Here is a 26694-nt window from a genome sequence, read left to right as displayed (position 1 = left end):
CTCTAATTAACGATTTGTAGTTTGCTTTTTCTCACAGGAGTGGTCTTACGTAGCGTTACAGCGCCTCACGCAAAGAGAATTTTGAGCATTTCCAGCATGCTTTGATGTGAATGTCTTTTTCTGCTGGTTGCACTCTCTCTGATACTGCATACCACAACCTCCCCTTTCCCGCCTCTGATTTCTCCTAGAGGGAACATTTAATAAGATGTTACTGGGACATGACAAGTCCGGTCATCGAGCGGCACGACCCCAGCAGACCGTACGCCGAGCAGTACCGCATCGATGCCCAGCAGTTTGCCAACCTGTACAGGCTGGTCTCGCCCTGGACCTGCGGGGAGCACACAGACGTCCTTGCCCAAAGGACCTTCCAGCTCCTGGATGAGAACATGGACCGGCTGATTGAATTCAAAGGGCTCGCCAGCTGCTTAGGTACCGGCTCCACTGAGGGGTGGAAGGTGGGCAGAGGTGGGAGGCGGCATGTGGGTGAGACACAGATGTTAAAATGCCATACAACTGGCAGGGGAGGGTGCGGGCAGATGGTTTTCTTGGGCTTGTAATTAGCCTAACCAGAGACCTTTACTAATTTTTTTGTGTTCAAATCACCTGAAGTCAATTAGACTTAAAAGACAGCCTAAGGACATGATTGACTATTGTATTAAAATAGTTGATTTCTCGGACAACAGTAGTTTTGTGGAAAAAATTTATGAATTAAAATTGTACTTGGGTCTGTGTGGAAGGCTAGGAAATCTTCTCTTCCAAATTGTTGCTCGCAGTATACCTTTGAAATCTCAGTATACCTCTTTGCAACAGCTTCTTCAGACTTAATCTTACACAGCCAGCTGCTGCATGTCTTGCGTGTTGGCAATAAGCGGAACAAAACCCGATCTGGCCAGCCGGGACTGAGAGCCGTGCTAGGGTTTGTCTTGAGGCCACCAGCTGTTTTACTGAGATGAGGCTGCCCATCCCAAAATTGGGCTGAAGAAGAGAGTGTCACATCTCAACTGTTGGCCATGTGAAACAAATGAATCAACATCCAAAGCTTCAGTAAAAATCAGTAAATCAGTAGTCTCGCCACTTAAGCTTTCCAGAATTTTTGTTATGTGAACCAAGCCAACCCTTGGCTCCACAACCATATTGCTAGACAATTTTGATTCTTAGAGGGAAGTTCTTCACAGTATTTCAGTGCATTTGGAAGTACAGAATCTCATTTCTGCTGGTCATTGAAAATATGAATTATATGTGAAGTAGTTACCTCTTTCGGGCTCATGCTACAGAACAGCAGTAAGGGCTGAAGGGGAGAAGTACTAAGAGCACGATGGCCCCAAAGGGAGTTTTCTGTCCCTCCCCTCTCACAGTCCTGTTTATCTGAGGCAGCAAACAGCCTTTGCTAGATTCCCTGCCATTCTCCTTGATATTTTTAAAACAATGCTGAAGCTCCATAGGGTTAGATAGTCCCTGTCTATTTTACAAGAACAAAGAGGAAACCAGATGACTCTCACCTGCTGTTCCTCACTGACAGGCACAGCCACCACTTAAAATATTTCAGTGTAATATACTGGCCATTGTTTTCATGTATTGTCCATGCAAACAATTATCTTTTGTGCACAGAGATGCCGGATTTGTTTTAAACTGTGGAAGTAAATACTCTGGTCCGCTTCCTTCTTGCTCTTTTTTTTTTTTCCTTGCAGATGTTATGTATAATGGAGAAATGAATGAAAAGATCAAGTTACTATATAAGCTGCATATCCCACCTGGTAAGTCATTTGAAAGGGATTCAGTACCTCAGTTTGCCTCGAAACTCTTGCTTAAAGCTTTTGGGAGAAGGCTGCTGTTTAATGAAGAATCCTGCCTTGCTTCCTTCAGCTGGGAGCATACAGGATTTGCATCTGTAGTTATGCTCACCTCATTTTAAAGTTTACTCCAGTCAAAACCTTTTTGGGTGAAATGTATAGATACAGTGTCACGGCTCACAGCTGCTGCATTCAGAGATCTTTTGCAGCCAATTATGTGGTTACTTCTAGACAAAATATTGAACTGGAATAACATTTCTGGTGCTCCGTGGAGAGTAGAATTCTCCTTATCACAGCTTGATCCAGTTCTGATTAGGTGACAAAATTCTGTGGCAGTTTCTCTGTGCAAAGTTTTTAATTAAATGTGCCATTCTTGGCAAACTTCCAACTCTCTCACTGCAGCACCAGTCTTACTTACATTAACATAATTTTACAGTATGATTTAATGAAGTACTGTTTAAAAACATCTTTGCCCAATTATTTTGCTTTCTTCAAATATGTAAATTTTAAAACCATAAATAACCATTAAGCAGCTTTGGAAAGATTGATCACTACATTTTTTACTTTTCTTGGCTAGCTCTCACAGAAAATGAACGCGACAGCCAGTCACCGTTAAAGAATCCTTTGCTGTCGACTTCAAGACCACTAGTCATTGGAAAAGCAAATGGTATGTCCAAAATGGTACTCTAATGCGTGTGCATATGAGATAACCAGCTCCATTATCTCCACTCTCTGGGTTTTACTTTGAAACATCAATTTACTCCAGCAACTGATTCTCCTTTTTGCATCTGTTCCAAAAAAGGCGATGCAGTCGATTACCAAAAGCAGTTGAAGCAGATGCTGAAGGATCTAGCCAAAGAAAAGGATACTAAAACTGAAAAAGAATTGCCAAAAATGAGCCAGGTATGTATACTAGGTGCTATAGTCTGTTTTTTAAAAAGCAGAGAGCACTCAAAAATGAAATAACTAAACACAACAATTTAGGTCTTTCTGAGAAAGCGTAACTTAAGCCTGAGCTTAGATTCAGTCCTTTAGATACCAAGGATCACAGAATGGCAGGGGTTGGAAGGGACCTCTGGAGATCATCTCATCCAACCCCCCTGCTTGAGCAGGCACACCCAGAGCAGGGGGCACAGGAACGCGTCCAGGTGGGGTTTGAATGTCTCCAGGGAAGGGACTCCACAGCCTCCCTGGGCAGCCTGTGCCACTGCGCTGGCACCCGCACAGGGAAGTTTTTCCTCATATTCAGGTGGAACTTCCTGTGTTCCAACTTGTGCCCATTGCCCCTTGGCCTGTCGTTGGGCGCTATTGAAGAGTCCAGTCCCATCATCCTGACACCCACCCTTTAGGTATTTATAGGTACTTAGGAAATCCCCCCTCAGTCTTCTCTCCTCCAGGCTGAACAAACCCAGGTCTCTCAGCCTTTCCTCATAAGGGAGATGCTCCAGCCCCCGATCATCTTGGTAGCTCTCTGCTGGACTTGCTTGAGCAGTTCCCTGTCCTTCTTAAACTGGGGGGCTCAAAACTGGACACAGTACTCCAGATGTGGTCTCAATGAAGGATTGGGCTACTCTGACCCAGGGAGCAGGCATCGTGTTTAAAAGCTCTCGGCCACGTTTCCAGCAGCTCCCTTGCCTCAGACTGCCTGACGAATAGGAAGAATTTCAGGCTTGCCCTTACCTGCAGCATAACAGGCTGGAAAACAGGCTCGTTGAGGCTGGAAAAAGCCCTCCTGCCAAGCCCAGAGAATTCCCAAGAATGCGAACTGCTGTTCTGCCTTCCCTGACCTCCCCTCCACAAAACCAGTAACTTCTTTCTTAGCCTGTCACCAACTGGGACTTGCCCCATCATAGCCAAACACTGACTAGAACTGCATTAAGACAGCTGAAGGCTCTGATCATCTTACCACGTCCTCCTTTATGCTGGTAGAACTTTGCATGTTGTTGGCATGAGGAAATCTACTGGAGGGAAAAGGGTCCTGTTATTAGTAAAACAAATGTAGGGACATGGAAAGAAAGATGGGACTACACCCAGAATCCCTTCTGTGCTGGCGTTGCTAAATGAAGTATTGAACTGTTGGCATGTACCTCGCCTTTCAGCTCAGCAGGGCCACGTAACCTCATAAAGGCATCGCTCCATGGGACTTTGGAGGTCCCTTCCAGCCTGAATTAGCCATCCTATGACTGGAGGGCTCACCGATTTCGTAACAGGATATGGAAACATCCTCTCATAGCCTGATAATCATCTGTGATGGGTGAGCCAGGGAAGGAAGGAGAGAAAGGGGTTGGGCAGGAAAGATACCTGCATTTTATTGTTAGAAGAGCTAGGGAAAGATGGAGAGAAACAGCAGAGAGGAACTGGCTTACAAGCCTGGGGCTGGCTACTTTGGTTGCAATTTGTTCTGTGTAACAGCCACCCGTTTTCCACCAAGGGATTTTTAATCCCTTGCACTGTATCTCACTTGCCCTTTGGTTGTCTGGCAGGTCCTGATCTCTGTCATCAAGGCAGCAAAATACTTTCCTGCTGCTCCCTTTTTGATTTGCAGCACCAAGGTTTCCTAGCATCAGTGGGGGCTGAAATCCCTTTGCTAACATTTTTTTTCAAAACACAGGCAGAAGTTACAAGCGATCAAGTCTGTATGCGCGGCGTTCTGCCTTCCTTGGCAGTACTGTGCCCTCGCCTGGCTCCTGCCGTTACCCGTAGCGCGGCTGTTCAGTAGGTTGATTGTAGTTTTTTTTCATCCTTTACAGAGGGAATTCATTCAGTTCTGCAAAACCTTGTACAGCATGTTTCACGAAGATCCAGAGGAGAATGATTTGTATCAAGCCATTGCCACTGTGACCACGCTGTTACTTCAGATTGGAGAAGTAGGACAGAGAGGCATCAGCCTGGGGAGTGGATCGGACGAGTTCGGCGAGGACTTGCAGCCCGAGGCCTCTGCTTCAGACCAGGATGCTGTTTTTACCGACACTGTGAAGACCCCTCATCACAAAGACTCTCAACCTTCACCTGTGACCGAAGGGGACTGGACTGTCTCTTTCGAGCATATTTTAGCATCCCTCTTGACTGAACAGTCACTAGTTAACTTCTTTGAGAAACCCTTAGAACTGAAGCCAAAACTTGAGAATGCAAAGCTAAATCAATATAGTCTCAAAACAAATGGAATGGGCTGCCAGTCACGGGGGGAGCATACGAAACTAAACACGCAGTAGTAGCGAATCTGTCAAAAACGAAATGCACTGAAATTATGCCAAAGCACATACTGTAAAAGGCTTTCAGTTAGCAGTGGACTTCTGATAAAAAATTTGTTGGCCTGTGGTTTTCAGTTGAAGAGCTTTAAAAGCTAAAGGGTGCGTAGGTTTGTTTTGTGCCATTGATCTATTAATTATGTTCTTGTTTTGAATGTAAAAGGAAACATCTGTCTACAGCGCAAAGACACTGAAGCCCTCTTCCGCACACAGAGAGCAGAGGCTGGCTCCAGGTGTCCTTTTTTTGTTTGTTTGTTTTTTAAACAGGGAAAAACACTTCTCAGCTACTGTCCATAGTTTGTTTGGGTTGCCTTTTTTGCACTAATACTGAAAACTGTTTCAATGCTGGTAATTGAAACTATTTTAATATATTTGATTGTACTCCAGTTTGTATGTCTTGCTGAAATGTCAAGTGTACATGGACTGTGCTTCTGATGTTGGTCTGTGAAAACATGCACTTTTCAATAAACCCTTTTTGTACTAGGCTTGCATTGACAGTATTTATTGATTTATGAAAGGTAAGTGCCTTTAGTCCCCAAGTCATTAAACAAATTCCCTGAGCTAGCGTGCTCACCATTAATTCACTGGTCAGAACCCCACATTTCTGTGTAGCGTGCAGACTTGTTTGGGAGAAGCCTACTGATTCTGCCTAGGAGACCCATGGGGACCACACACAGGGAGCCTACTTTATCCACAAGAAATTGCACATACGAAGTATTGATCTGACAGCTGGGGGAGGTTTGGTTGTTTTGTTTGGTTTTTTTTTTTTAAACAAACTTAGCCTTAGCTTAAAATACTTGTGAAGTGGCCCTTTATTCTCATAGGAACAAAACAAGGACACTAGGACTTTGTTCCTGTGTAGGTGGCATTCGCATCTCCTCCTTATTCCATCCACATCCAACAGAAGTCGACGGTATCTTCAATTAAGAAAATTACACCAGTTGTACAAGCCCAAGGAAAGCAAGATACTTTAAGAGTTTGTCACCTGTTCAGCTCAACACTTCACGGAGGAGAGCCTGAAGAGACTTGGACGATGAAAAAAAAACAACTTAGGAATAAACTTTTTTATCCTTTTTATTGTAATGAAAATCAGCTTAGTTTTCATCCACATTCACTGTCTGTAGACCTGCAAAACAAGAAATAGTATCACCTCGTATTACTAGGACAATTCCCTTCTTGTATACGTAATATATGTATTATTCATAAGAAAGTGCACCTGCAGTTTCAAAGCTAGTTTGCTGATCTACTCCTGGAAGAGCAAAATATACAGGCAAGTATTTCACCAAACAGTAAAACAAAAGCTTCATATTAAATTAATTCTGTAAATATGGTACTTCTCAGATAAGCAGAAAAGGCTCAACCTCACTGAGCTTTTGAAACAGAGGATGTACTTCAGGAAAACAGACCATAAGCTACTGTAACAACTATGGCCAGTATTTTTTATTCCCTCAAAATTTACAGGATTATTTCACTAAACGCCGATCAGACAAGCCAGCAGCCCTGTTCTCTACAGCAGAGGTAGTTCCAGCCAGCACTATGACACCTCCGGCATGCTTTCCATCTGAATTTTGCACTGCAGAAGCTTTGCTACTTGTTCAGAAAGACATGGCATGGAGGAAGAGAGACGGCACGCAACCTTACCTTTGAATGTTGTGACTGGCACATAGGTAACCAGCGTATATAGCTTGTTTGGTGAATCTTCGTCCTCGTTGCGCTTTCTGGACAAACGCACACGGATACGGTAAGGAACATTCCTAAAATGAAGACGACGGATTAATTTTCAACGAAATAATGGACTGAAACATGTTAATTCATAGAAAAAAAGTTCTCTGTGCCACAGTTACTAGCCCTGCCCTGAATTTTTGAGCTTTGCCTATTTGTGCGAAGATACAATGAGTCAATTGTTTCTATCTCAGCATCATAACGAGCAAAATCCTGTACCTTGGAGATTGTACTTTTTGCTTTGTTTTGTTAAAGTGAGCAGGTACGGTTTAACTGAACCTTGAATAAGATGAATCCATAATCTGGTGGGAGCATAAAGTCAGATGTGCACCATGGGTCCACTACTACTGATCCAGGAAATACACTATGAAGAGGATCACGAAGCACAGCGTGAATATGATCAGCAAGCAGCTGTTACTAACAAGCACTTCTTACTCAAATAGAAAGTGTTGAGTTTAAAAAAAACCCAACAATGAGTTCTCAAAGCCTGAGGCCCCTGTCAAGAGTCAGTGTACTGCCCGGCCTGTTTGCCAGAAGCCCTGCGGAAATCTTAGGGAGCGTCAGACCTGAGCCAAGATCTTGTTTATGGGCACAAAATCAACATTTCTTCCTCACAAAGCCCACAGAACCACAACTAAATTGCTTAGATAATTTTGTTTGTAATAGGCAAGTATCTGGGTTTCAGCTGGGAGTTATTTTTCTTTGTAGTAGCCAGTATGGGGCTACATTTTGGATCTGTGCTGGAAACAGCGTTGATAATGCAGAGATGTTTTAGTTGTTGCTAAGTGGTGCTTACACTAGTCAAGGCCTTTTTCAGCTCCCCATGCTCTGCCAGGCACACAAGAAGCTGGGAGGGGGCACAGCCGGGACAGCTGACCCCAACTGACCGAAGGGATATCCCACACCATATGACGTCATGCTCAGCATGCAAAGCTGGGGGAAGAAGGAGGGCAGGACATTCATAGAATCAGTAAGGTTGGAAAAGACCTCTAAGATCATCAAGTCCAACCGTCAACCCAACACTACCATGCCTCCTAAACCATGTCCTGAAGTGCCACACCTACACGTACTTAAAATACCTCCAGGGATGGTGACTCCACCACCTCTCTGGGCAGCCTGTTCCAGTGCCTGACCACTCTCTCAGTAAACACATTTTTCCTAATATCCAGCCTAAACCTCCCCTGATGCAGCTTCAAGCCATTTCCTCTCTTTCTATTGCTCGCGACCTGGGAGCAGAGACCAACATCCACCTCACTACAACGTCCTTTCAGGTAGCTGTAGAGAGCAATAATGTCTCCCCTCAAAGAGTGATGGCGTTTGTCTTCCCAAGTAACCATTATGCGTGATGGAGCCATGCTCTCCTGGAGGTGGCCGAGCACCTGCCTGCCAGTGGGAAGCTGTGAATTAATTCCTTATTTTGCTTTGCTTCCGTGCGCAGCTTTTGCTTTACCTATTAAACTGTCTCTATCTCAACACAGGAGTTTTCTCACTTTTACTCTTTTGATTCTCTCCCCCGTCCCACCGGGGTGGGGAAAGGGTGAGTGAGCGGCTGCGTGGTTGCTGACTGGAGCTAAACCATGACAGCATGTCACAGCTTACCATCCTCCCCTAATACTGCCTAAAATATGCTGCTGAGGGAAGGCACAAAATTATCTGTCCTCGCCATTTTTAAAGTAACCTCCCACCTCAAATGAACTCAGGATTTTGGGAAACTCCTGCTCAGAGTACTCTGCTCCACAGAATACGAGAAGAAACTTCCTCCTTGCTGTTCTCAGAGCAGAGTTACTAAATCAGATGGATGCAGTAATTAAGACACACAAACTTGCTGTGATTTCTTGAATCAAGTCAAAACAAGTCAACCTCCCTGAAGCAAGTCAAAAGCATTTTGCACTACTTTACTCAGCTCACTGACTATCGCACTAGCTGACAGGGTGATTTTAGCCTCTGCTGATCCTTCTAGAGGAAGATACTTTACTTTTGCACGTTATCTACTCTAACTAATGGACGAAAACTGCAGTTAAACTCGTGCTGGAAAGATAGATGCGATGACTCCCTGCTCCACAGAACGCACTTCTACAAGTCAGTAAGGAGGTGCTGGTCAGCAGCCTCACTACTAAGCTCTGAAGTTACGCTGTCACCTGGCTCAGTTGTTACGTCTTCATTGCATATGAACTGGAACGGCTCAACAGGAAGGTGAGAGAACCCCCGCCCCGAAGACCCCGTAACTTAGTCCCATCTTCCCAATCTGTTTTTGAAGGAAGGATTGGCCTGAACACACAACTCCAGGTAAAGAACGGCAAACATGTCACAGGCTAGACTCAGGAATCTACTTTCTCGAAGACACGGTTTAAAACAAGGCTTCATGCATATCCAGTGTATCACTCACATTATTAATCCCTACAGATTAACCTTTTATTATGGTTTAAGAGATCCCACTCCTCCCGTGCCCTTTGGACCATTTTCACACACATCAAATGCCAAATCAGCTGCCTCCGTAGCAGCAATTTCACAGAAATTTTCATTTTTTGGCCTCCAAACTACTTGTACTTTCAAGACAAGATTAATGGCCCTATTTAAAACACACCTCATTATTTCTTTGTGTAGTATTTATCAGTTCAGCAGGCTTTGAAACCTAATCTTGTTCAGACCCATTACACAGATCCCAGGTACTTAGCCTGGGACTGCAGGTAGCACTAAAAAGTTCTTTGGATTCCAGAGTTTACCAAAGCTTTGCTGCAAGTAGTGAGGGAGCTGACCAGAGCAAAGAGGTGACAGAAAGATTAGGCTGGCATGCCCGTTGTAAGAAAGGAAGCATTTGCAAAGAAAATGCAAACAGTGATAGAATAACACACATTTTTCTACCCTTCCAAGTCCTTCACCCCGACATACAGTTAAAAGGTTCTTTCTCACCCAGTAAGGAAAGTTGCAGAAACGTACCTTATTCCTTTAGCCCAGACTGCTTTGTTCAACCTGGTGTCAATGCGAACATCGGGAGTGCCCATTTCCTTCATCGCAAATTTACGGATTTCCTTGAGAGCACGTGGTGCTCGCTTCTTGAAGCCCCTAGGACAAACACAGGAGCAATTTCTTTAACTGTCAGCATTGGACGCTTATTGCAGCGCTCAACCACTGACGTTCTCTAAACATACAATCGAAAGAATTGCATTCACCAGCAGTTCAACAGCTGCATCATACTGTGACCGGACCTTTACTGACAGGTAGCTGCTAACTTTAACATCTACACCTAATAGAAACCACATGTAGATATGTCAAATAATTTCAGTAAAATTTTGCAACTGCAAGATCTCCCTGACCTTAAGTCTTATTTATAACATGTTGACACGAAAACTTCTTGCAATATTACCAAAGAGATCAGAGCTTTCACGGATACTCTAAATGAGAGGGCTGTGAAAAAAGCAGTGCAACAACGGCAATACAAACTTGATGGAACTGTTCGGTATTGAAATAAACAGCAGAAGAACAAAAATGATACCATTCTGAGTAACAGCTTCTGCTAAATGGTGTTTGATGGTTACTTTCTTCGCATCGTCATGACGGGACCACCAGCAGAACTGGTTTTTTACAGGTATAGCTTGTCTCGTGCCTATTATGGACAGATTCTGCACGACTGGGCATTTTCACTGAAATTTACAGATGCACCGTGAGTGCTCTGCTGTAGGTATTATACCCACATTGTGCCACGCGACTATAGTATCAGTAGGGTCTAAGGTCCCCCAGTGGGTTATATTTAGTATTATTTGTGCACTACTGTTGATACTTAGTGCTGGAAGTCGGGGCTGGGCGAGTGATTACAAGCAAGACAAGCGTTTAAAAAAGTATTTCCCCCCTAGTACTTCATGCCTAGAGAGAGCAAAGGATCACGCACAAAAAAAGAGGATAGTGGGATCATCATCATCAAGAATAGACTTAATTGCCATTAACAATCAGCAGGCAAGGCTAGAACATCTTACTGCCATTTAATAGTACCACTGCCTCCCATCCTCACCCAGTTCTGTGACAGTCCACCATCTCGCTTCTCTCCTATTCTACATTAACTTCAGCAATTTCACCAATTGTTTTGATGGTTTATAGTTTTCTTCCAGGTGACTGCAGTCATACTCACACAGAGAGGATCAAAGGGGGACAGTTTCTCAACAAGTCCCCTCAAGCACTTCACTACTACACAGTTCGACATTTTGTCAAGTGAAAAGTTACTCTCATCTATGTACAACTAATATTGTTTAACTCAAGTCACACCCCAATTAGCACCTCACACAATCAAGGATAAGCATGGAGTGAATCATTTGATTACAATGATATTTAATTTCTAAAACTTACTATAGCGGGCTAAATTTTAAATTTCGCTTGGCAAAGAATGACGACCTGTGCACAGAGTTAAATAGCTCTAACTTCAAGTTATGTCCTGAAACACTCACAAAAAAGACCCAAACCGAAACCAACCAAACAAGCTTGGTCCTGAAAGCCACCTGCAAGTACAGGTCTGCACGGGTACAGCGCTGCCTCTTCGGGACACAGCTTAGGACAAGGGACTAAACTATGCCACTAAGAGCCGTCGTTTCGTGCAGTTTAAAACCCACCGAACCGACTTCCAAATGCCACTTCACATAATGCCGACTTCACTGACAAAACCCAGGAACTTACACGCCATGGATCCGCTTGTGAATGTTGATGGTATATTCCCTGGTTACCACTTCATTGATGGCGGAGCGTCCCTTTTTCTTCTCGCCACCCTTCTTTGCAGGAGCCATTTGAGCAACGCTGAAAAGCACCCGTGGACCCGTCAAAGGCCGCCCCAACCTCTCTCACGCCTTTCCCGTCACCGTCCCTCCTCCCGCCGTCCCCAGCTCCGTACGAGACACGCCGCTCCCACATTCAGAAACTTAAATTTAATATTAATTCACCCCCGGGGTCGCACCAGTGCCGGATTTTAAGCAACGTTCCAGCATCGCAAACGCGTTACTCTCATCTCCCTGACAGGAGCGTAAAACGCATCTGAGCCTCTTCGGCCACCTCCCAAGGCCGCCGGGCTCCCGGCCATCCCCGAGCACCCCTAAAACCAACCCCCTTAGTCCTGCTTCCCTTTGCCCGAGCCCCGTCCCTCTTCACTGCCACCCCGGCGGGCTGCTGGGTCCGCCCCGGGAAGGAGATAGCGGTGCCGGAGCGGCTCCTTCCCAGTACCGGCGGCCGGCGGCTCCCCCACCACCTCCCTCCCCGAGGCCCAGGAGGGTCCGCAGCCCCCAACCCCCGGGAGGGCCTGGTGGGCCTTCCCGCCCCCGCCCCCGCCCGTCCCGGCGCAGGCCCGGGGGAGCGGGGCGATGGGCCCCCGCCCGGCCGAACGGAGCCGATGGGAGCCCAGCGGTACCCCCTCGCGCCGGGCCGGGCAGAGGAACCCCGCGCCGCGGTGCCCACCAGGCGGATGGAGGCGGATGGGGCAGGCCAGCCCCTGGGGCCGCCACTCACCCTGCCCGGGCACAGGCCGGAAAGGAGGGCGCAAGGGGTTGTGGGAGCCGGGAGCCCTTCCGGGACGCGGACGGCGACCGACTGCGCCGGCGCCAACCGGAGCGGATCTGTGCGGCGGGGGGAGGGAGGGAGCGAGCGCGGCTAGGAGGTGGTGCGCATGCGCGGGAGTGGCGGGGGTGGCTGGGTCTGTCTCGGTCTGTGTGTCGGTACCGGGGAGGGAACTGGCGGGGCCCCGCGGCCGCTTGTCCCGGGTGGGGTGGGGGGCGGGGACGGGACACGGACGGCCCCCGCCCGTTCCGCCTGGGCCGGCGGCGGGTCGCGGAGGTGGTTCAGCGGGGCGCCGGTGCCGGAGCCCTGAAGCAGGGAGCGGCTGATCGGCCCCTGCCGCCGGGAGCCGCCCGTCTCCGCGCCCCCGCTTAGCGAGCTGTCCCTCGGGGGGTGCCTTGAGCGGGGAGCTCGGCTTGGGGGTCGCTGCGCTCCTGGCAGGCGGCGGGGCGGCGTGCTGAGGCGTGCGGCTCCTCCGCCTGAGGCGGAAACGAGGTGTTGCGGCGTGGGGCAGCGCTCTGCGGTGCCTCCGCTCCTCCGCGCCGGTGAGACCCCACCTGCAGGGCTGCCTCCTGCTCTGGGGCCCTCAGCACAGGAAGGACGTGGAGCTGTTGGAGCGGGTCCAGAGGAGGGCAGTGAAAATAGTCAGAGGGCTGGAGCCTCTCACCTACGAGGACAGGCTGAGAGAGTTGGGGCTGTTCAGCCTGGAGAAGGCTCCAGGGAGACCTTATTGCGGCCTTCCAGTACTTAAAGGGGGACTATAGGAAGGATGGGTCCATCTCTTTAGCACGGCCTGTTGTGACAGGACAAGGGTTTTAAACTAAAGGAGGGTAGATTTAGGCTGGATATAAGGAAGAATTTTTTCACAATGAGGGTGGTGAAACACTGGCATGGGTTGCTTAGAGAATTGGTAGATGCCCCGTCCCTGGAAACTCAAGGTCAGGCTGGACGGGGCTCTGAGCAACCTGATCTAGTTGAAGATGTCCCTGCTCACTGAAGGGGGGTTGGACTGGATGGCCTCTAAGGGTCCCTTCCAACCCAATGAACTCTGGCCGCCTGCCTGGAAAAATGACTCGAGCTAAGTGATGGTGTTGGAATGAGGCATATCTTTTCAACTGTAATGAATTGGAACAACAGCCTAGCTCGATGGAGAGGGCTGGCGTTGCATTGCACGTGCAACAGGCAGCAAGTACGGCAAATGGCCTCAAGTTGTGTGATGGCGTCAGGTTGTGTCAGAGGAGGTTTAGGTTGGATATTATGAAAAATCTCTTTACTGAAGGAGTGGTGAGGCATTGGAACAGGCTGCCCAGAGAGGTGGTGGAGTGACCATCCCTGGAAGTGTTCAAAGAAAGTTGTAGATGTGGCACTTCACGACATGGTTTAGGAGGTGTGGAGGTGTTGGGTTGATGGTCTTGGAGGTCTTTTCCAACCTTTATAATTCTATGATTCTATAATCCAAAACCAGAATGAGTGTACAGGGGAGAAATTAGATGTGAAAAACTAGCTATTGACGTAGACCAGTTCTTGCAAGTGCTCTCTCTCTTCCCAAACAGTACAATAAGCCAGTTTATTGAAAGGCAACCCCACCTGATTTACAGCTTCTCACTGTTAACCACTTAAAGAGTACTGCTGGTTTTAGAAAGAGAGTGGTTTTTAGTGCAACCAGCAAGTTACTACTTTGCAGAGAGTAGCAAACAAAGAGCGTTTGCTCTGAGGCTGAGCTTGGTTTGGACATACCCACTGGCAGTCAGGGGGGATGTGGGTGTATTGAAACTATCCCCGAGAGTAAAACAAATGCTTAAAGGAATTTTCTCTTCCCATGACATCCATCAAGTGCTGCTTCCACAGGTATTTTCTCTGAGGTGCTCACATTTCTTCATTACCTCTTTCCTGCATGTTCTTGGCTTACAAACAGACAAATTTCCCCTCCCCTTTCCCAGAATAAGCTCTTACAGGAGTGGGTGGCATTTTTGAAGTTAGCCTCTAACTTAGATGCCTGGCCTTCACTAAGTTTTTCTATAGTTAATGGAAAGAGAGGTTCCTCCAGATGGCAAGTGAAAGCACCTTAGGGTTTAGCTCTCTGATCTTCATCTGATGGGGTAACTCTTTCTTTACTGAATGCCAGAGTTTAAAGAGATGAGCAGTCTAACTCAGACTGGTACCTGACGTTAGCAGTAAAAACACTTTCTTAGAGACCAGATACTTGATTCCCTCATCTTCCTCCAATGAAGTAAAACAAAGGGATCGAAAGGACTGAAACATGCATGCGCCCATCAGCCCTACCAGACAGTCTTACTGTGGAAGCAGCAGGGTCACTTTGCCAGTGGGTTTTCTCCAGGAGAATTTTAGCTTTTTTTAAAGAAGGTTTTTCAGAACTCAGGGCAAATAAACTTTTTTTTTTTTCCCCGAAAGTTTACTTTTAGCCTTTCAGCTCCTGGCCCAATTATCTTCATTGTTCCTCCATGGCATAGAAACCAGAGCTGAACACGTGGGGCCCTGACGACGTGATCCTTGGTACTGAAGTGTGGGAAGGGTGGCGGGGTCTGCGCTCTAATGCCGGCTTGGGTGGCTGCAAGCTGCCCTGAGGGCCATCCCCTTTCAGTCTTGCCGCAGTGAGTGATACCTTTGCTATGCTGAGTTACCCAGCTCGTTCTGTGTTGGAGGTTGCTGCTTCTGCAGAAGAGGGAAAGCAGACCTGTACCTTGGCTGCTCCATCCTGTAGGCAATTTGAATTTAATGTGAAAAAGAGTCTCCACAAGGATGCCAAAGTGGAAACTAGACTGTCTACAGCATGGGCATGGTAGCAATTCTGGCAGAGATGTCTTAAAACACTGAAGCTGGACCAAAGCCCAGGTATGTGCTGGGTCAAACCATTCTTTAAACCACCTGTTTTGTCCTAATCTAAAACTGATTCGTTGGAAGTACAGAGCTGCCTGAGGTATTTAAAGTTTTAAAGGAGCTTAAAACGAGCTGTCTTGGCTAGCAGCTAATGTAACTTCCTCAGCTGTCATTCTCGTCTGTGCCATGACAAAGATCCCCTAGGATAACACTTGGTTTTGCTAACCGGGTGCCAAACACCCAAACGCCTTGCCAGGCTACGGCTATTATTAACAATCTCAAGTGAAACACATAGTTGAACAGCCACAGGAAAATGTGTGCAAGTCCTGCAATAAAGCCTTCTGGCTATTTTATTTTATTCTACAAATAAAGACAACTGTCCATCATTAAATGGAAAAAAATAATAGTTTGCGTTGTATATAGCATGAAACAGTAGTTCCCTTCACAAAAACATTTCTAATTCATTAGTTTATTACAAAATATCCACTCACAAAAAAGCACAAGCACAATCTTTATACTTGTGAGATGAGTTGATATTTCATATACAAAATAATTTCCACATAATTCCATATAATTTTATTTTATATAGAAATAGGTCATTATTACAACAGCTGTACAATACACTACTTTTTATTTAATAATTACATAAAATCTTTCTTAGAAACATATCAACAGAAAACATACAAAAAAAGCGAAAAGTGCATTTCTTTCCCCCTGCAAAGGAAAATTCCATCCTAAATGTTATAATGAAAGAGATATGTAATAGTCTGCAGCATCCCGAGTCAGTGGGCCAAAACACAGTGCATATTTCTCAGACTTGCAGTGGGAGAGTTGGTTAGGTTGAAGAAGGATCCATGTTGTACTATGGCAGAGTTGTGTGATTGTGTTTACAATTTGAGTTCTCCTTTGCAATCACAATCCATATAGAAAACAGTCCAGTGTGGGTTGCGGGGGTGGGCTTTTTTGTTTGTTTTTTAGTAACGAAGAACAGTTAGGGTAAGCTGCATAATACTTTTCAGATCCTAAACCAAGGTTTATGAGCTGTAGACCATCTTCACCAATGACTGGGCTTTCTCCTCCATTGGATGTGCTAATTTGGCCACAAGAATAAGGAAATTAACTTCTCTTTACAGAAAGTGCCTAGGTTTTGTCCTCTGTGCAGTTGTGCAAAATAATAACAATAATCATAATAAAAATAATCTCTTGTTCTCTCCTCAATAGACCTTTGACGCAGTGCTTTTCATACACAAAAGAAGAACCGAAACAGTGAAGGCCAAGTACCTCATGAGTCTGTCGACAGTCTTTTGGAATCGCCAGATAGCTTTCAGAGTGACACGCCACGACTGAGCGCCTCCTCCTGCGCACCCGTCGATGACGGAGGCTGCACAGGGTAGTGTTCCTTTTTATTTTGCTCTGTCAGTACGTACTGTGCTCACGAGCCAGTGCAAACTGAATCCAGCATGCCGTAAATGCGCTGCCTGTGGCAGTCCACGCGCTGTGGCGTACTTCTGTCATACAGCTTTGAAAGAAATGCTTGTGCAAAAGCCAACACAGTAAGTACAAAGTCATTCTCTTCTGCCCCATGTGCCCATTGGTTAAAGCTAATCGTGCATTGATTGTGCTGGTGGGACTCTATCGCAGTGGCTGTGGTAAATTTGATGATTCTGATAAGCTATTGCTTCTTCTTGATGTTAGTTGTTGCTGCTGCTGCTGCTGCTGCTGCTGCGCTGTCTGATGATACCCCATGTTTCCTTGCTGTGGCGAGTAAGAGGGCAGGAGCAAAGAATCGGGTTGCTCATTGTGCAAAGAACTTGGTGTTTGCACCTACAGATAAAATAAAACTCACCGTGGTGTTCGATTCTTTCACATGTTATAGCTGTTCGTCCTCAAGGTACAGGGTGCTTAAAAATACTACTTGTTTGCTGGCTTTTATTTCTGGGGCTGTTTGGCATGGGCTTAGCTTACCTAATGCTAGAAGGAGTGGTCATAAATGGCAACGAAGAACATTACAGTTAGGCATTGTGAAAGGTTTTCTAGTAGGAATGCACTGCCTAGGGTTTGCAGGTTATCCTGAAAAGGCCGTTTATGAACAGAGTGGGAGAACGTGTCAGAAATGACACGGGTGGATGATAGAAATGAAACAAAAATTAAACAGGATCCTAGTGTACCTCATGCTGTCTCTTCTAGCCCTTCCTTTTTGTGAGTTTACAGCAGGGTGTGACCTTGCAGTGGTGAAGCCAATATGAATTTTGCAGATGGTTTTGTTGGGAACAGTATCTGCCACAGTTTTTTTTTGATTAATTCTCAGCTATGATAAGGATTTCATTTCAATAACAAGAGTTTAATCATTTGAGGTTGGTGATACTCTTTCAATGATGCCAGTGGTTATGTGATCATGTTTTACAGACTCAGTTCAGCTCCTTTTTGAGTTAATACAGAGACACCTCATTTCCCACCTTTCCCTTGACTTTACTATGTGTTGAACTAGGTAAAAAAAAAAAAAAGTATTTTTACATCTTCAAATCACCTAGTTCTTCCAGGCAATGTGCTCCAGTTTATCTTCTTTGTCTTGTGGAGTTGAGAAAATATGTTAATTTACTGAAGGGATCCAGATATCTGATCCAGATCTCATTTTATGTCAATGCTGGTAATTAAAAGTAATCTTTTGACTTGTAAACTAAGCAAATTTTATACCGAATAAAGAGTACAGAATAAATCCTAAGGCAGCAATTTTCTCTGTATAGAAATACACTTTAAATATATCCAGGATAATCTGATTACGTTTGCAGTGTACAGAACTAGCAATTTCCTTTTAAATATTCTGACTGTTCTCACTGTTCCCTTGCTATACTGGAAGGGTACACGACACTGTATCAGCATCTTGCACGTTTTACTATCTCTAAAATGGCCGTTTGTACCATGATCAGGCTCCCACTGGAAGCTGGAGGCCTGTTTTTGCAGCCCATTCGCCTTATTACTCTTCATGTACATTTTAAACATCTCCCTCTTTGTCCTGTCCTACCTGCAGGTAGCGTTGTTGCTGATGCTGTTGGTGCTGGAGTTGCATAGGTGGCAGAGAGGATGGCTGGGAAGGAGGCGTAGTGGCGAACCCTTGGTTTAACACTGCTTGTCCCATCAGTATGATTGGAGAGCTGCTGCTGGAAGTCTGCACTTCCAAACTTTGAAACATTTGTTGGGTTTGAGAATACCTGTGGAAGAAAGAGGCAGAACAATCAAGAACAAACTGTTGGAAGCAAAAGTCTTCTCCTAGGATAGGGATGGAAGCCCCTAGTCTTCCTAAATAATTCCTAATAAAGGATTCCAGGGCAGGGGACCTGCTAATATGAATGATGGCACCGTCGGCAGCACGGTACGGGAAAACATCCCTTACTCTGCATGAGCTGGACTTGGAGGGCAGAATACACTTCACCTCAAAATCTAGACCATAATTTAGGTTCATTAAAGATTCTGGTTTATGTGTGCCTTCTCTTCAGCCACAGCGTTCACGTCCCAGGCTTGTTAAACCAAACGGCCTTTGATTCTGTCTTAATATGCTGAGCTTTCAACTACAGGGCCAGAGAAGTGAATACTCCTCCCGTTCTGCTGCCTCTGCTGCCCTGCAACTGCCTGTGCGGTGGTAATCTCTTGCAGAAAGACGGCTAAGGTTGATTGCTTTTTAAGCCGCTCACATACACACTACACTGCCAAGTTTGGTCAGCAGTTCCCATTGCTGTGAGCCACGCTGTAGGAAGAGAAGCCTCTAGAAGTCCTCCGGAGTGAGGGATGGGACAGAAACAAAATACTCTGCTCTTCTTGCTAGTCTGCTTTTGCATAGCAAAACTTAAATGTGTGGTGTTTTGCAGAAGGCTGCGGGCAAAACCGCAGTGCAGCTATTGCCAGCCCAGCCGAAATCTGTTTATCCTGCAGTGGGTGATGAGATCATAGTGTGGCGTGTGTTCGCTCAACAGCTGTTCAACATCAGGGGTTAGTCAGAAATGCTACGGTTTGGGTACTTGTACTGGGATATGAGCTCCTAAAAAAGGGTGCCATGAGTCAGGAAGCCTACATGAACTGGGAGATGTGTCTTTGCAAGTCAGGCCTCTTTTATTTAGATGCTTAAAAGCAGATCTAAAATGCTGTGTATTTAAAGTTGACAAATTTAACTCAAGATAATCTTGAACAACAATAGCGATGTTTAAAAAACAGTACTGCGTACCTGCATTCCCGAGGCAACATACAGAATTACTTGTAAAGCAACAGTTTTAAAGAACAGTTGCCTGTTCTTTTCGCAGTTCACAGTTAGGTACAGTGACAGGTTAAAAAAAAAAAAAAAAAAAGAGGCCTATTCTGACCCACATTTTCTGCTTCTTTATCCAAGTTTTGAGGAGACAAATCACCGAGGTGGTTTGTTCAGCAGCTTTTCCGGGAGCACTCAGGCGCAGGGGCCTGTTGGTTCCTTCAGTTCTGCTGGTGCAGAGCAGGCGTAGCTCGACGGGCGTTACGCCAGCGCCTCGCTGCCCAGAGCGCGGGGGCTCCCCTGGCACCGGCCGTTTCAGCCGGGCCAGTGCCGGCTTTCTCTCTCGCACTCACTTCAGTGGGTCAGAAATTCCAGCGGTGAAGCAAGCAGCATGTGAGGGAGAAAAATTCCCCCGGCCTTGGCTTGTTAAAACGCCACCGGCATGCTGTGTTTCTCTCTGTCATCCTTGCTGATGTGACCAGGCTGGGTAAGGCTGACCCTGACGCTGGAAGGCAGGCTCAGCACGGTCACGCGTTCCCGATATTTATAACTGCTTCGTCATCTTACTAGGGACGGCTATTTGCCCTCAAAGGCAACTCTGATGCTTTATCTCTGACAAGTCACGTACTTAGCCTGGGATCCTGCCATGCTGAGGTCTGAAGGGTGTCTTGCGTTGCAGGACCCGGGCATCATGGGCTGAATGGGCTGGCTGAGCAACAGCCTGGCGCGTGGAAAAAAGGAAAAAAAAGTGGCATTGCTGTAACAGAAGGACCGCACAAATTTTGACAACAGAAAGAGGACGCTTCCGTAGGCGCAAGGATGAGCGTTAGGAGATCCAGCCTCGGCTCCTGCCCGCGGCAGGCGCGTCCTGGGCGCCGCCGGGTGGGGACCGGGGCAGGGCATGCCCTCCCCGGTGGGGTGGGCGCCGGGACCTCGGGAGAGCGTGATTTCTTTTGCCAAGGCCTTGGCCCTTCTCCACCGCCCGCCCAGGGGAGCCTGAGCCAGCGAAGGGGAACGGGAGACACCCCCCATCGCGGCGCTGGGAGGCGGGGGGGGGGGGGCGACAGCCGTGGCCGCGCAGGCCGAGCCCGCGCCGGGATCCCCCCGCGCAGCGGCGGGAGCCGAGGCCAGGCCGGGGAGGGCGCAGGCCTGGAGCCGCATCGCCCCCCGGGCCGGGCCGAGCCGCACCGCGCCGAGCCGGGCCGGGCCGGGCCGGGCCGTACCTGAGCTGCTGGTCGTGGCCGCAGGCGGCGGCGGCGGGCGGGCCGGGGGTGCCGCCCCGCGGGAGGCCGGCAGGGGGCGCCGCGGTGCCGCCGGCGGCGGGGGCTGCGGCGAACGGCGGGGCGGCGGCGGCGGCGCGGGGCGGGGGGGGGCGGCCACCGCCAGGCGCCGGGTCCGCGCTCCTCGCCGCCTTCGGGCCCTGGAAGAGAGGGAGCGGGGTGGGGGGAGAGAGAGAGAGAGCGAAACTCCAGCGCGGCCGCCACCGCTGCGTGGAGGAGGAGGCCTGAAGGCACGGACCGTGACGGCGCGGCGGGGGCGCGGCCGCCGTTAGCAGCGGGCGACGCGCCCGGCCGGCGGCTGTCGGGGTACAGGGAACGGCAGCCTTCCCGCAGCCACACCCGCTCCGGCCCCGCGCTTTGCCCCACCGGCCTGCAAGGCCCTTGGGGCCCGAGCAAAGCCGCCCGACGGTCGTGCCGTCGGGGAGAGCAACGAGACGCCATCGAGACACGAGCAGGGTTCGGTGCGATCAGCGCTAAATGCGTAAAAACCCAATGATGGGAGCAAACCTTACTAAAGAAAAAAAAAAAGTGTTTTTTTCCTATTGATAATACAGGCACTCTTTTTATTTTAATAGAGTCATTATAATACAGGTATGTAGGAGGTTAAAAGCCTACAGCTGAGGGGTCTGATGATACTGCTACAGCTCTGTTTGCCGCACACTCGGGTAGCAGAAACAGGAGCTGAGTTTTCTGTGAAGGGATGTACGTACAACAGGTGGGTGGAAGAGCAAAAACTGGAAATGCCGAGAAACCGGCAACAAGAAAAAAAAACATCCCGTGCCAATCATACCAGCTTTCACAGACCTCCGTTACTACTAACTCAGGCTGACCTTTATTTCCCCGTGCAGGAATCTGCTATGCTCACAACCTGGGCGTCTCACACAAATCTCAGTGTTTATTCCAGCTGTGTGCCACCACAGCAGACAGGCTTCACTGTGTTGGTGGCGTCCGGCCACATTTGGGGAGCAAGCAGGGGTAAAGCTTATTTTGAGAGGTGGCACTGCTGGCACCACTATTGCTGGGTTCCAGTGTGGTCTGGTCAGGTTTCTTTCCAGGTCAGCTGAAGAACAGTAAGTCATCCACACCTTTTACATTCCCCCCTGCTCAGTTTTCAAGCTGAAACAGCTGCTCAAGTAACCCTCCCAGCTGAGGCCTTAAAAAAGGGATTTAAGGTAAAGTAAATGCTACAGGGAGACCCTTGATATGGGCTGCCCTGTAGAGGAGGACAGGGAAGGAAAGGCAAAGGCACTGCTTACAGGACTGACATGATTTTACTTGCTCGTTAAGTAACAGCCCAGTGTCTTCTTTCCATGTAAATGCTCCTCTATTCAATGAAATGATTACCTGGCTCGATATCACGCTTGCTTCTCTCAGTGCTTGCTGGTTCGCTGTTTGCGAAGATGCAATTTGCCCTTGAAGTTGAGGACTGGGGACAAGTTGCTGCTGAGAGATGGCCCCTGACCTCTGCTGTGGCTGTTGTGGCTCCGGCTGCGGAGTATTGCTAAAGCTCAGGGACACCATCGGCTGCTGCAGGAACATCTGGAAAAGAAGGGGGAGTGTTTATTTACGTAGCCCAGCTATCTTGGATAATGAAGGCGACAGAATTATATCCAAAGATATATTCTAAAATAAAGTTATCATGTTTCTGGATTCACTATTCGTTTACTGTTAGTTGGAAATCACCTCTCTTTCCTCCATTAACAGTTCTGCTGCCTCTAGTTTCTTGGCTTCTTGTTCTGCAAGTGCACTCATTACTCGTGAAATGTTTCCTGAAGGTACAAGTCCTCCCTCCGTGGGGCAGGCACAGCCCACGTAAGAGCAGTACCCTGTATGTTCATCGTGTTCTGGGGCACCCTGACCAGAGAGAAAAGAGTAACTCCATGTCTTTTCAGTCCTTTCATTTCTCCTTTCAACAAAATCAGCCTGCCTTTCAGACAGGGCTGCTTTTGAATTTGTCTCTGGAAATTCAACACCTTACATAGAGTTGGGTTGCCGAATGTTTTTAATGAGGCCACGGTCAGGCCAGAGCTGTCCGTGTTGAATGGCCGTGTCCTTATCATTGAGAAGATGTGTAAACAGACAGTCACTGCCATTTATCTGATTTCCCATCAGGTAGCTGTCACCCCGTGTTCTTCCTAACCGTGCCATGCATTTGACTTGTGCAAAAGAGCTAGCAGCTCCTCTGTTAGTGTTTCTGTAAACGATGTACTCTCCACACCTGCATTGCAAGATGAGGCTTTCTTCTTTAAAAGTTGTAGGGCTTGGGAATTTTTGCTTTTCTAGGGGCTATTTCCTTTATTATAGCTGTACAGCGGAAAAAGGCGCCTTTTAAAACTATGAATTATTAATGCTACAAGCTATCGTCGCAGCATTTCAAAGCTAGTCTCTCGCCACCAAGGACCGTACGGAGGTACGGATCCCAGGTAGTTAAAGGCATTTTTGGATCTGATTCTGATTCTGATTCCGCACCGCTGCTACACATGTGGAACTCCATTAATTTGAGTGGAGCTACTTAGAGTTTAAATGAAATCAGAATCACAATTATTCTCTTCATTACTCATCCATCAGTCTCATGCCTAGCAATACATCTGAGGTACGCCCGGTAATTAGTACACCTTTCTGCAGCTTATTGCTATATTAACAATTCCCTAAACTATCAAGTCCTGTCTAATTTTTCTTGGAAAAAAACCATACTTTTCTCCAAAGGACTGGCACAATGCATTGCTTTTCTTTGCGTAAGTATGGGTTGATCCATCATATTTGTACTTATTTATCTAGCTTTTAAAATGTGGTTTTTATTTAAATATGCTAAATTTTTAATGAATTTCTCCGTGCCAAGATTTTACTCAGAGAAAAGGTACAGACAAAGCTTACATTAATCAGCTGAGAGAGGGGGGCAATTAATGAAAATGTTAACAGACCTAAAGCAACGGCTTGTTTCAGGTGCTGTAGGCTAACCACATCTCAAAGATGTCTGATAGAAATAAATGGGTCAAGTAACAGAGTTGGGGCCCCTCACAGCAGGTCTGAAACTAGCTCTGAGTGTTTTCTTTTAAAAACACTGCTCACCGAGTTTGGAGGCATTACATATCAGAAAGACAGATGGTCTTGCAACTACTGCCAAGTAAATAGGTCTTATTATGAATAAATCAAAGACAGAAATTATGAAAATTCATTTTCTTGTTTATTTGCTATATATAGAAGCTAAACTTTGGACATGTTTGGTAAATGAACTTGATTAGCTCTAGCAATTAAACTGGTCACCATTGATATAAAATTTTATATAAAACACTTGATACAAAATTCAAAACAGGTAAAGCAAGCAGTTGTTTCAAAAATGTGATGGGGAGTGTGAGCCCCCTGGTACTCACCAGATCGCCACAAATTAAGACCTGTAGGAGGATTATCTTAAGTGTCTTCCCTGCACATGGCACACAGTGCTGGGGAAATACTAAGTTCATCCAATGCAAAGTCAGCATCTACCGATGCGAATGTCAGGCAGGGCGTGAACTTGTGGCATATGACTTACTCTGCCTGTGTGCGTGCCTTACTTCCAGATGAAGGCTGAGGAGCTTATCCTTGAAAGAAAGCAGAGTAACCTACTTTGCAATTACCAGAGTGTGCCACTGGGTAGGAACGCGCACAGTTAATGGTTGGCAGCTAACACACTATAAATTTACAACCAGGTTTATCCTGGTAAACCAATTTTGTTCATGTACCCTGAGAGGGCTCTGAGTGTTTCATACCTAGGGACCCTCTCTTGCATTACAATGGCCAAAGCAGCCAGCATTATTACCATCTGAACATACATGTCCTGGAAAAAACAAGCTCAGGGCAGGAAGCGATGGTGCCATTTCACCCATGTCCCTGCAGAACTGGAAGACACAAGATGCCTCATCAAAACAAGAGTCAACCTGAGAGGGGATCGAAGCGTGGAATTTCTACCTGCTAGTTAAGCCTAAAAGAAAGGACATGCTTCATTTGTACAAAACTCACTGGTGTTTTTTCAAAATGTGCCTCTTTTGTGATAGTCCTGCCTGAATTCCCCTGAAACACTGAAATATGGCAGCTTTCAGTAACAACGGAAACCCCCTAATAATGAATGAAATCTTTCCCAATCTGAGCAAATCCAAGAAGATAAATTAGCAGCCCCCTAACTGCACTGCGGCTAATGACATGTTTCGTGGCTGATTTTGTGGACTGCAAGGTCAGTGAAGCATCTTACAAATATTTTTTAATTGGCCAGCTTGTTAACATACGCAGCAAAGCAGCGAGGGAGGGGAGGGACCCTGCGACACTGCTGCCCCCTCATTCCGAGACGGATGGTCCCTACAGCTAATGGATGAATCACATTGGCAAGACATCGTGAGTAAAATGGCTCTTTGACTCTACCTGTCCTTTGGATAATCAGGGGATTGTGGCCTTCGGGTTCATCATTACAGACATCAAGACTCTTTCTTTATGTGAGATACGGAAAGATGAGAAGCACCGCACTGGGAAGCTGAGATTCACTGACTTCGAAGGGAGCCTGGTTTGCAAATGATGGGTGGCTGTGGACGGTCTCATTTGTAGTTCTTGCAGGCTGCTCAAGCTCAGCACTTCTGCCTTCCTCCCCATCCGCAATTCATTAGCTAGACTGTTCAAATCTGGAGCAGGCACAGCATCCTTCAGACTTCTAAGGTTACTCTTGCTGCTCCTGTCCTTCGTACTTTTGTTTGTCAGGAAAAGCAGTAACAGGGATTTAATGGAGTTTTGAACACTTTTGTTCAGGGCCCACAACCCTCCTTCTAGTTTCATCTTTCATCACACAAGGCTCTTGGAAAGTTTCTAACACAGACTACAGTGCTCAACATCTGTTCACTTAGGAAAGTGTTTCTTGGTGGACTGCTGCACTGCAGGTTTGAAGATCTCTGAAGGAAATGGAAATGGGGCTTAATTCTCCGCAGAGCTACCTGTACGCTTCTGTGTGGAAGGGAGTGAACCAGTGGGGAAGATATGCTAATACATCAGCTAACGAGGGAAAAACGGAGAACACTTCCCCCTTTTCAGACAGCCTACGGCACTCCCCCATGCTTACAGCTCTTCTATGTAGAATATTAAAGAGACCAGAAACGTGCTTGATAGTGATGCTCGTCTGTTTGCTGCTATGCTTTGTAGCTCTGATAATAGACACAGATCAATGTCTGCAGACATCCAGCTCTCTGAATGATGAAATCTGTGCGGCAAAGCACGTGGTTGGATTTCTGATATAACAGTTTACTCCTTGCTGCTTGCGAGTCACAAAAGTGCTGCATGCAGAATGCGAGGCTTCCTTTTAAGTTGCCCCTAGCCAAATAAGCCAAAGCTAATTCCTGGCCTCACTCTATCCTATAACAGCACAGTGATTTCTTTGGTTTTCTTTAACCTCGAGAAAGTGGGAAAAGGCCATGGCCATGAGTCAGTGTGACTGCTCGTGTCTCATTGCCTTATTAGATTGCTGTGAGGAGACTGAAAGGCACTGGAACTACCGAGGACAACCCTCCCCGCCCAGCATTGTCCCTTCAGGCAGATACACGGCCTCCGCATTTCCGAGCTGCCCTCCACTCTCCCTGCCTCTCCGTTCTACATCTACAGTAAGCTGGGAAATCATCAGCACTAACATCAGAGAACTTGTACTGGTCTGAAAATATATTCCTCTTGGTCCAACCTGGTACAGTCTCTGTGGGGGAGAGGATCACCCAGATGGTATAACTTAGAGCTACAAACTGGTATGGGATGTGCAGTACAGAACTGCCCACCATTTACCTCCTCTTCTCTCTGCTTGAGCTCCCTATGAGCGTATCTGAGAATCTGTCCCACGGTCTTTGGGTTATTAAATGCGCCATAGTGCATATGGGAGACAGCTATGTAAAAATAAAATCCGTTTCCTGCAAATAAGAATGTGCTCTGATCTTCTATTTTTGCCTGAATTATGCAAAGAAAAAAAAAAAAAGATGAGTGTATGTGACTATTGAAGACTTCACCAGGAGAGAGTAATGGTTTTCACCCAATTAAAAAGAGAGGAAGTGAGAATA

General features: G+C 46.9%; 3 protein-coding genes and 1 long non-coding RNA gene across 11 annotated transcripts in view; 2 read left to right on the top strand and 2 right to left on the bottom strand.

Moving 5' to 3' along the window:
* Positions 1-5523, top strand: part of TBC1D8 (TBC1 domain family member 8) — a 53875-nt gene extending 48352 nt beyond the window's left edge. For both annotated transcript variants that reach the window (XM_064439001.1, XM_064438993.1), the window contains exons 16-20: positions 189-429; positions 1689-1754; positions 2368-2457; positions 2593-2693; positions 4541-5523. In XM_064439001.1, the coding sequence (XP_064295071.1) occupies positions 189-429; positions 1689-1754; positions 2368-2457; positions 2593-2693; positions 4541-5002 (960 nt within the window). In that variant the 3' untranslated portion in view covers positions 5003-5523. The remainder of the gene's footprint in view (positions 1-188; positions 430-1688; positions 1755-2367; positions 2458-2592; positions 2694-4540) is intronic.
* Positions 5524-6094: 571 nt separating this feature from the next.
* On the bottom strand, positions 6095-12327 carry RPL31 (ribosomal protein L31). 3 transcript variants are annotated; one of them, XM_064439054.1, is made up of 5 exons: positions 12242-12327; positions 11423-11539; positions 9698-9823; positions 6680-6792; positions 6095-6164 (listed from the first exon to the last, which is right to left on the bottom strand). In XM_064439054.1, exons 2-5 carry the CDS (start codon positions 11527-11529, stop codon positions 6133-6135), a joined length of 378 nt encoding a protein of 125 aa, XP_064295124.1. In that variant the 5' UTR covers positions 11530-11539; positions 12242-12327; the 3' UTR covers positions 6095-6132. The 3 variants fall into 3 exon arrangements, with proteins under 3 accessions (XP_064295124.1, XP_064295144.1, XP_064295134.1); XM_064439074.1 differs by having other exon boundaries at positions 11423-11552; positions 12194-12265; XM_064439064.1 differs by having other exon boundaries at positions 12191-12261.
* Positions 12261-18663, top strand: LOC135310634 (uncharacterized). 2 transcript variants are annotated; one of them, XR_010370709.1, is made up of 2 exons: positions 12261-12389; positions 16346-18663. It is a non-coding gene; the product is annotated as an uncharacterized LOC135310634 (long non-coding RNA). The 2 variants fall into 2 exon arrangements; XR_010370710.1 differs by having other exon boundaries at positions 12309-12392.
* The window catches only part of NPAS2 (neuronal PAS domain protein 2), a 109696-nt gene continuing 98450 nt past the window's right edge, over positions 15449-26694 (bottom strand). For all 4 annotated transcript variants that reach the window (XM_064439029.1, XM_064439023.1, XM_064439014.1 and 1 more), the window contains 5 exons: positions 21986-22180; positions 20585-20781; positions 19990-20082; positions 18147-18333; positions 15449-16948 (listed from right to left, as the gene is read on the bottom strand). In XM_064439029.1, coding sequence (XP_064295099.1) covers positions 16757-16948; positions 18147-18333; positions 19990-20082; positions 20585-20781; positions 21986-22180 — 864 coding nt within the window. In that variant the 3' untranslated portion in view covers positions 15449-16756. The remainder of the gene's footprint in view (positions 16949-18146; positions 18334-19989; positions 20083-20584; positions 20782-21985; positions 22181-26694) is intronic.

This window comes from Phalacrocorax carbo, chromosome 1, assembly GCF_963921805.1.
Source record: "Phalacrocorax carbo chromosome 1, bPhaCar2.1, whole genome shotgun sequence".
NCBI lineage: Eukaryota > Metazoa > Chordata > Aves > Suliformes > Phalacrocoracidae > Phalacrocorax > Phalacrocorax carbo.
Note: the sequence above shows the minus strand (reverse complement) of the source record. Positions and strands in the feature narration are given on the sequence as shown.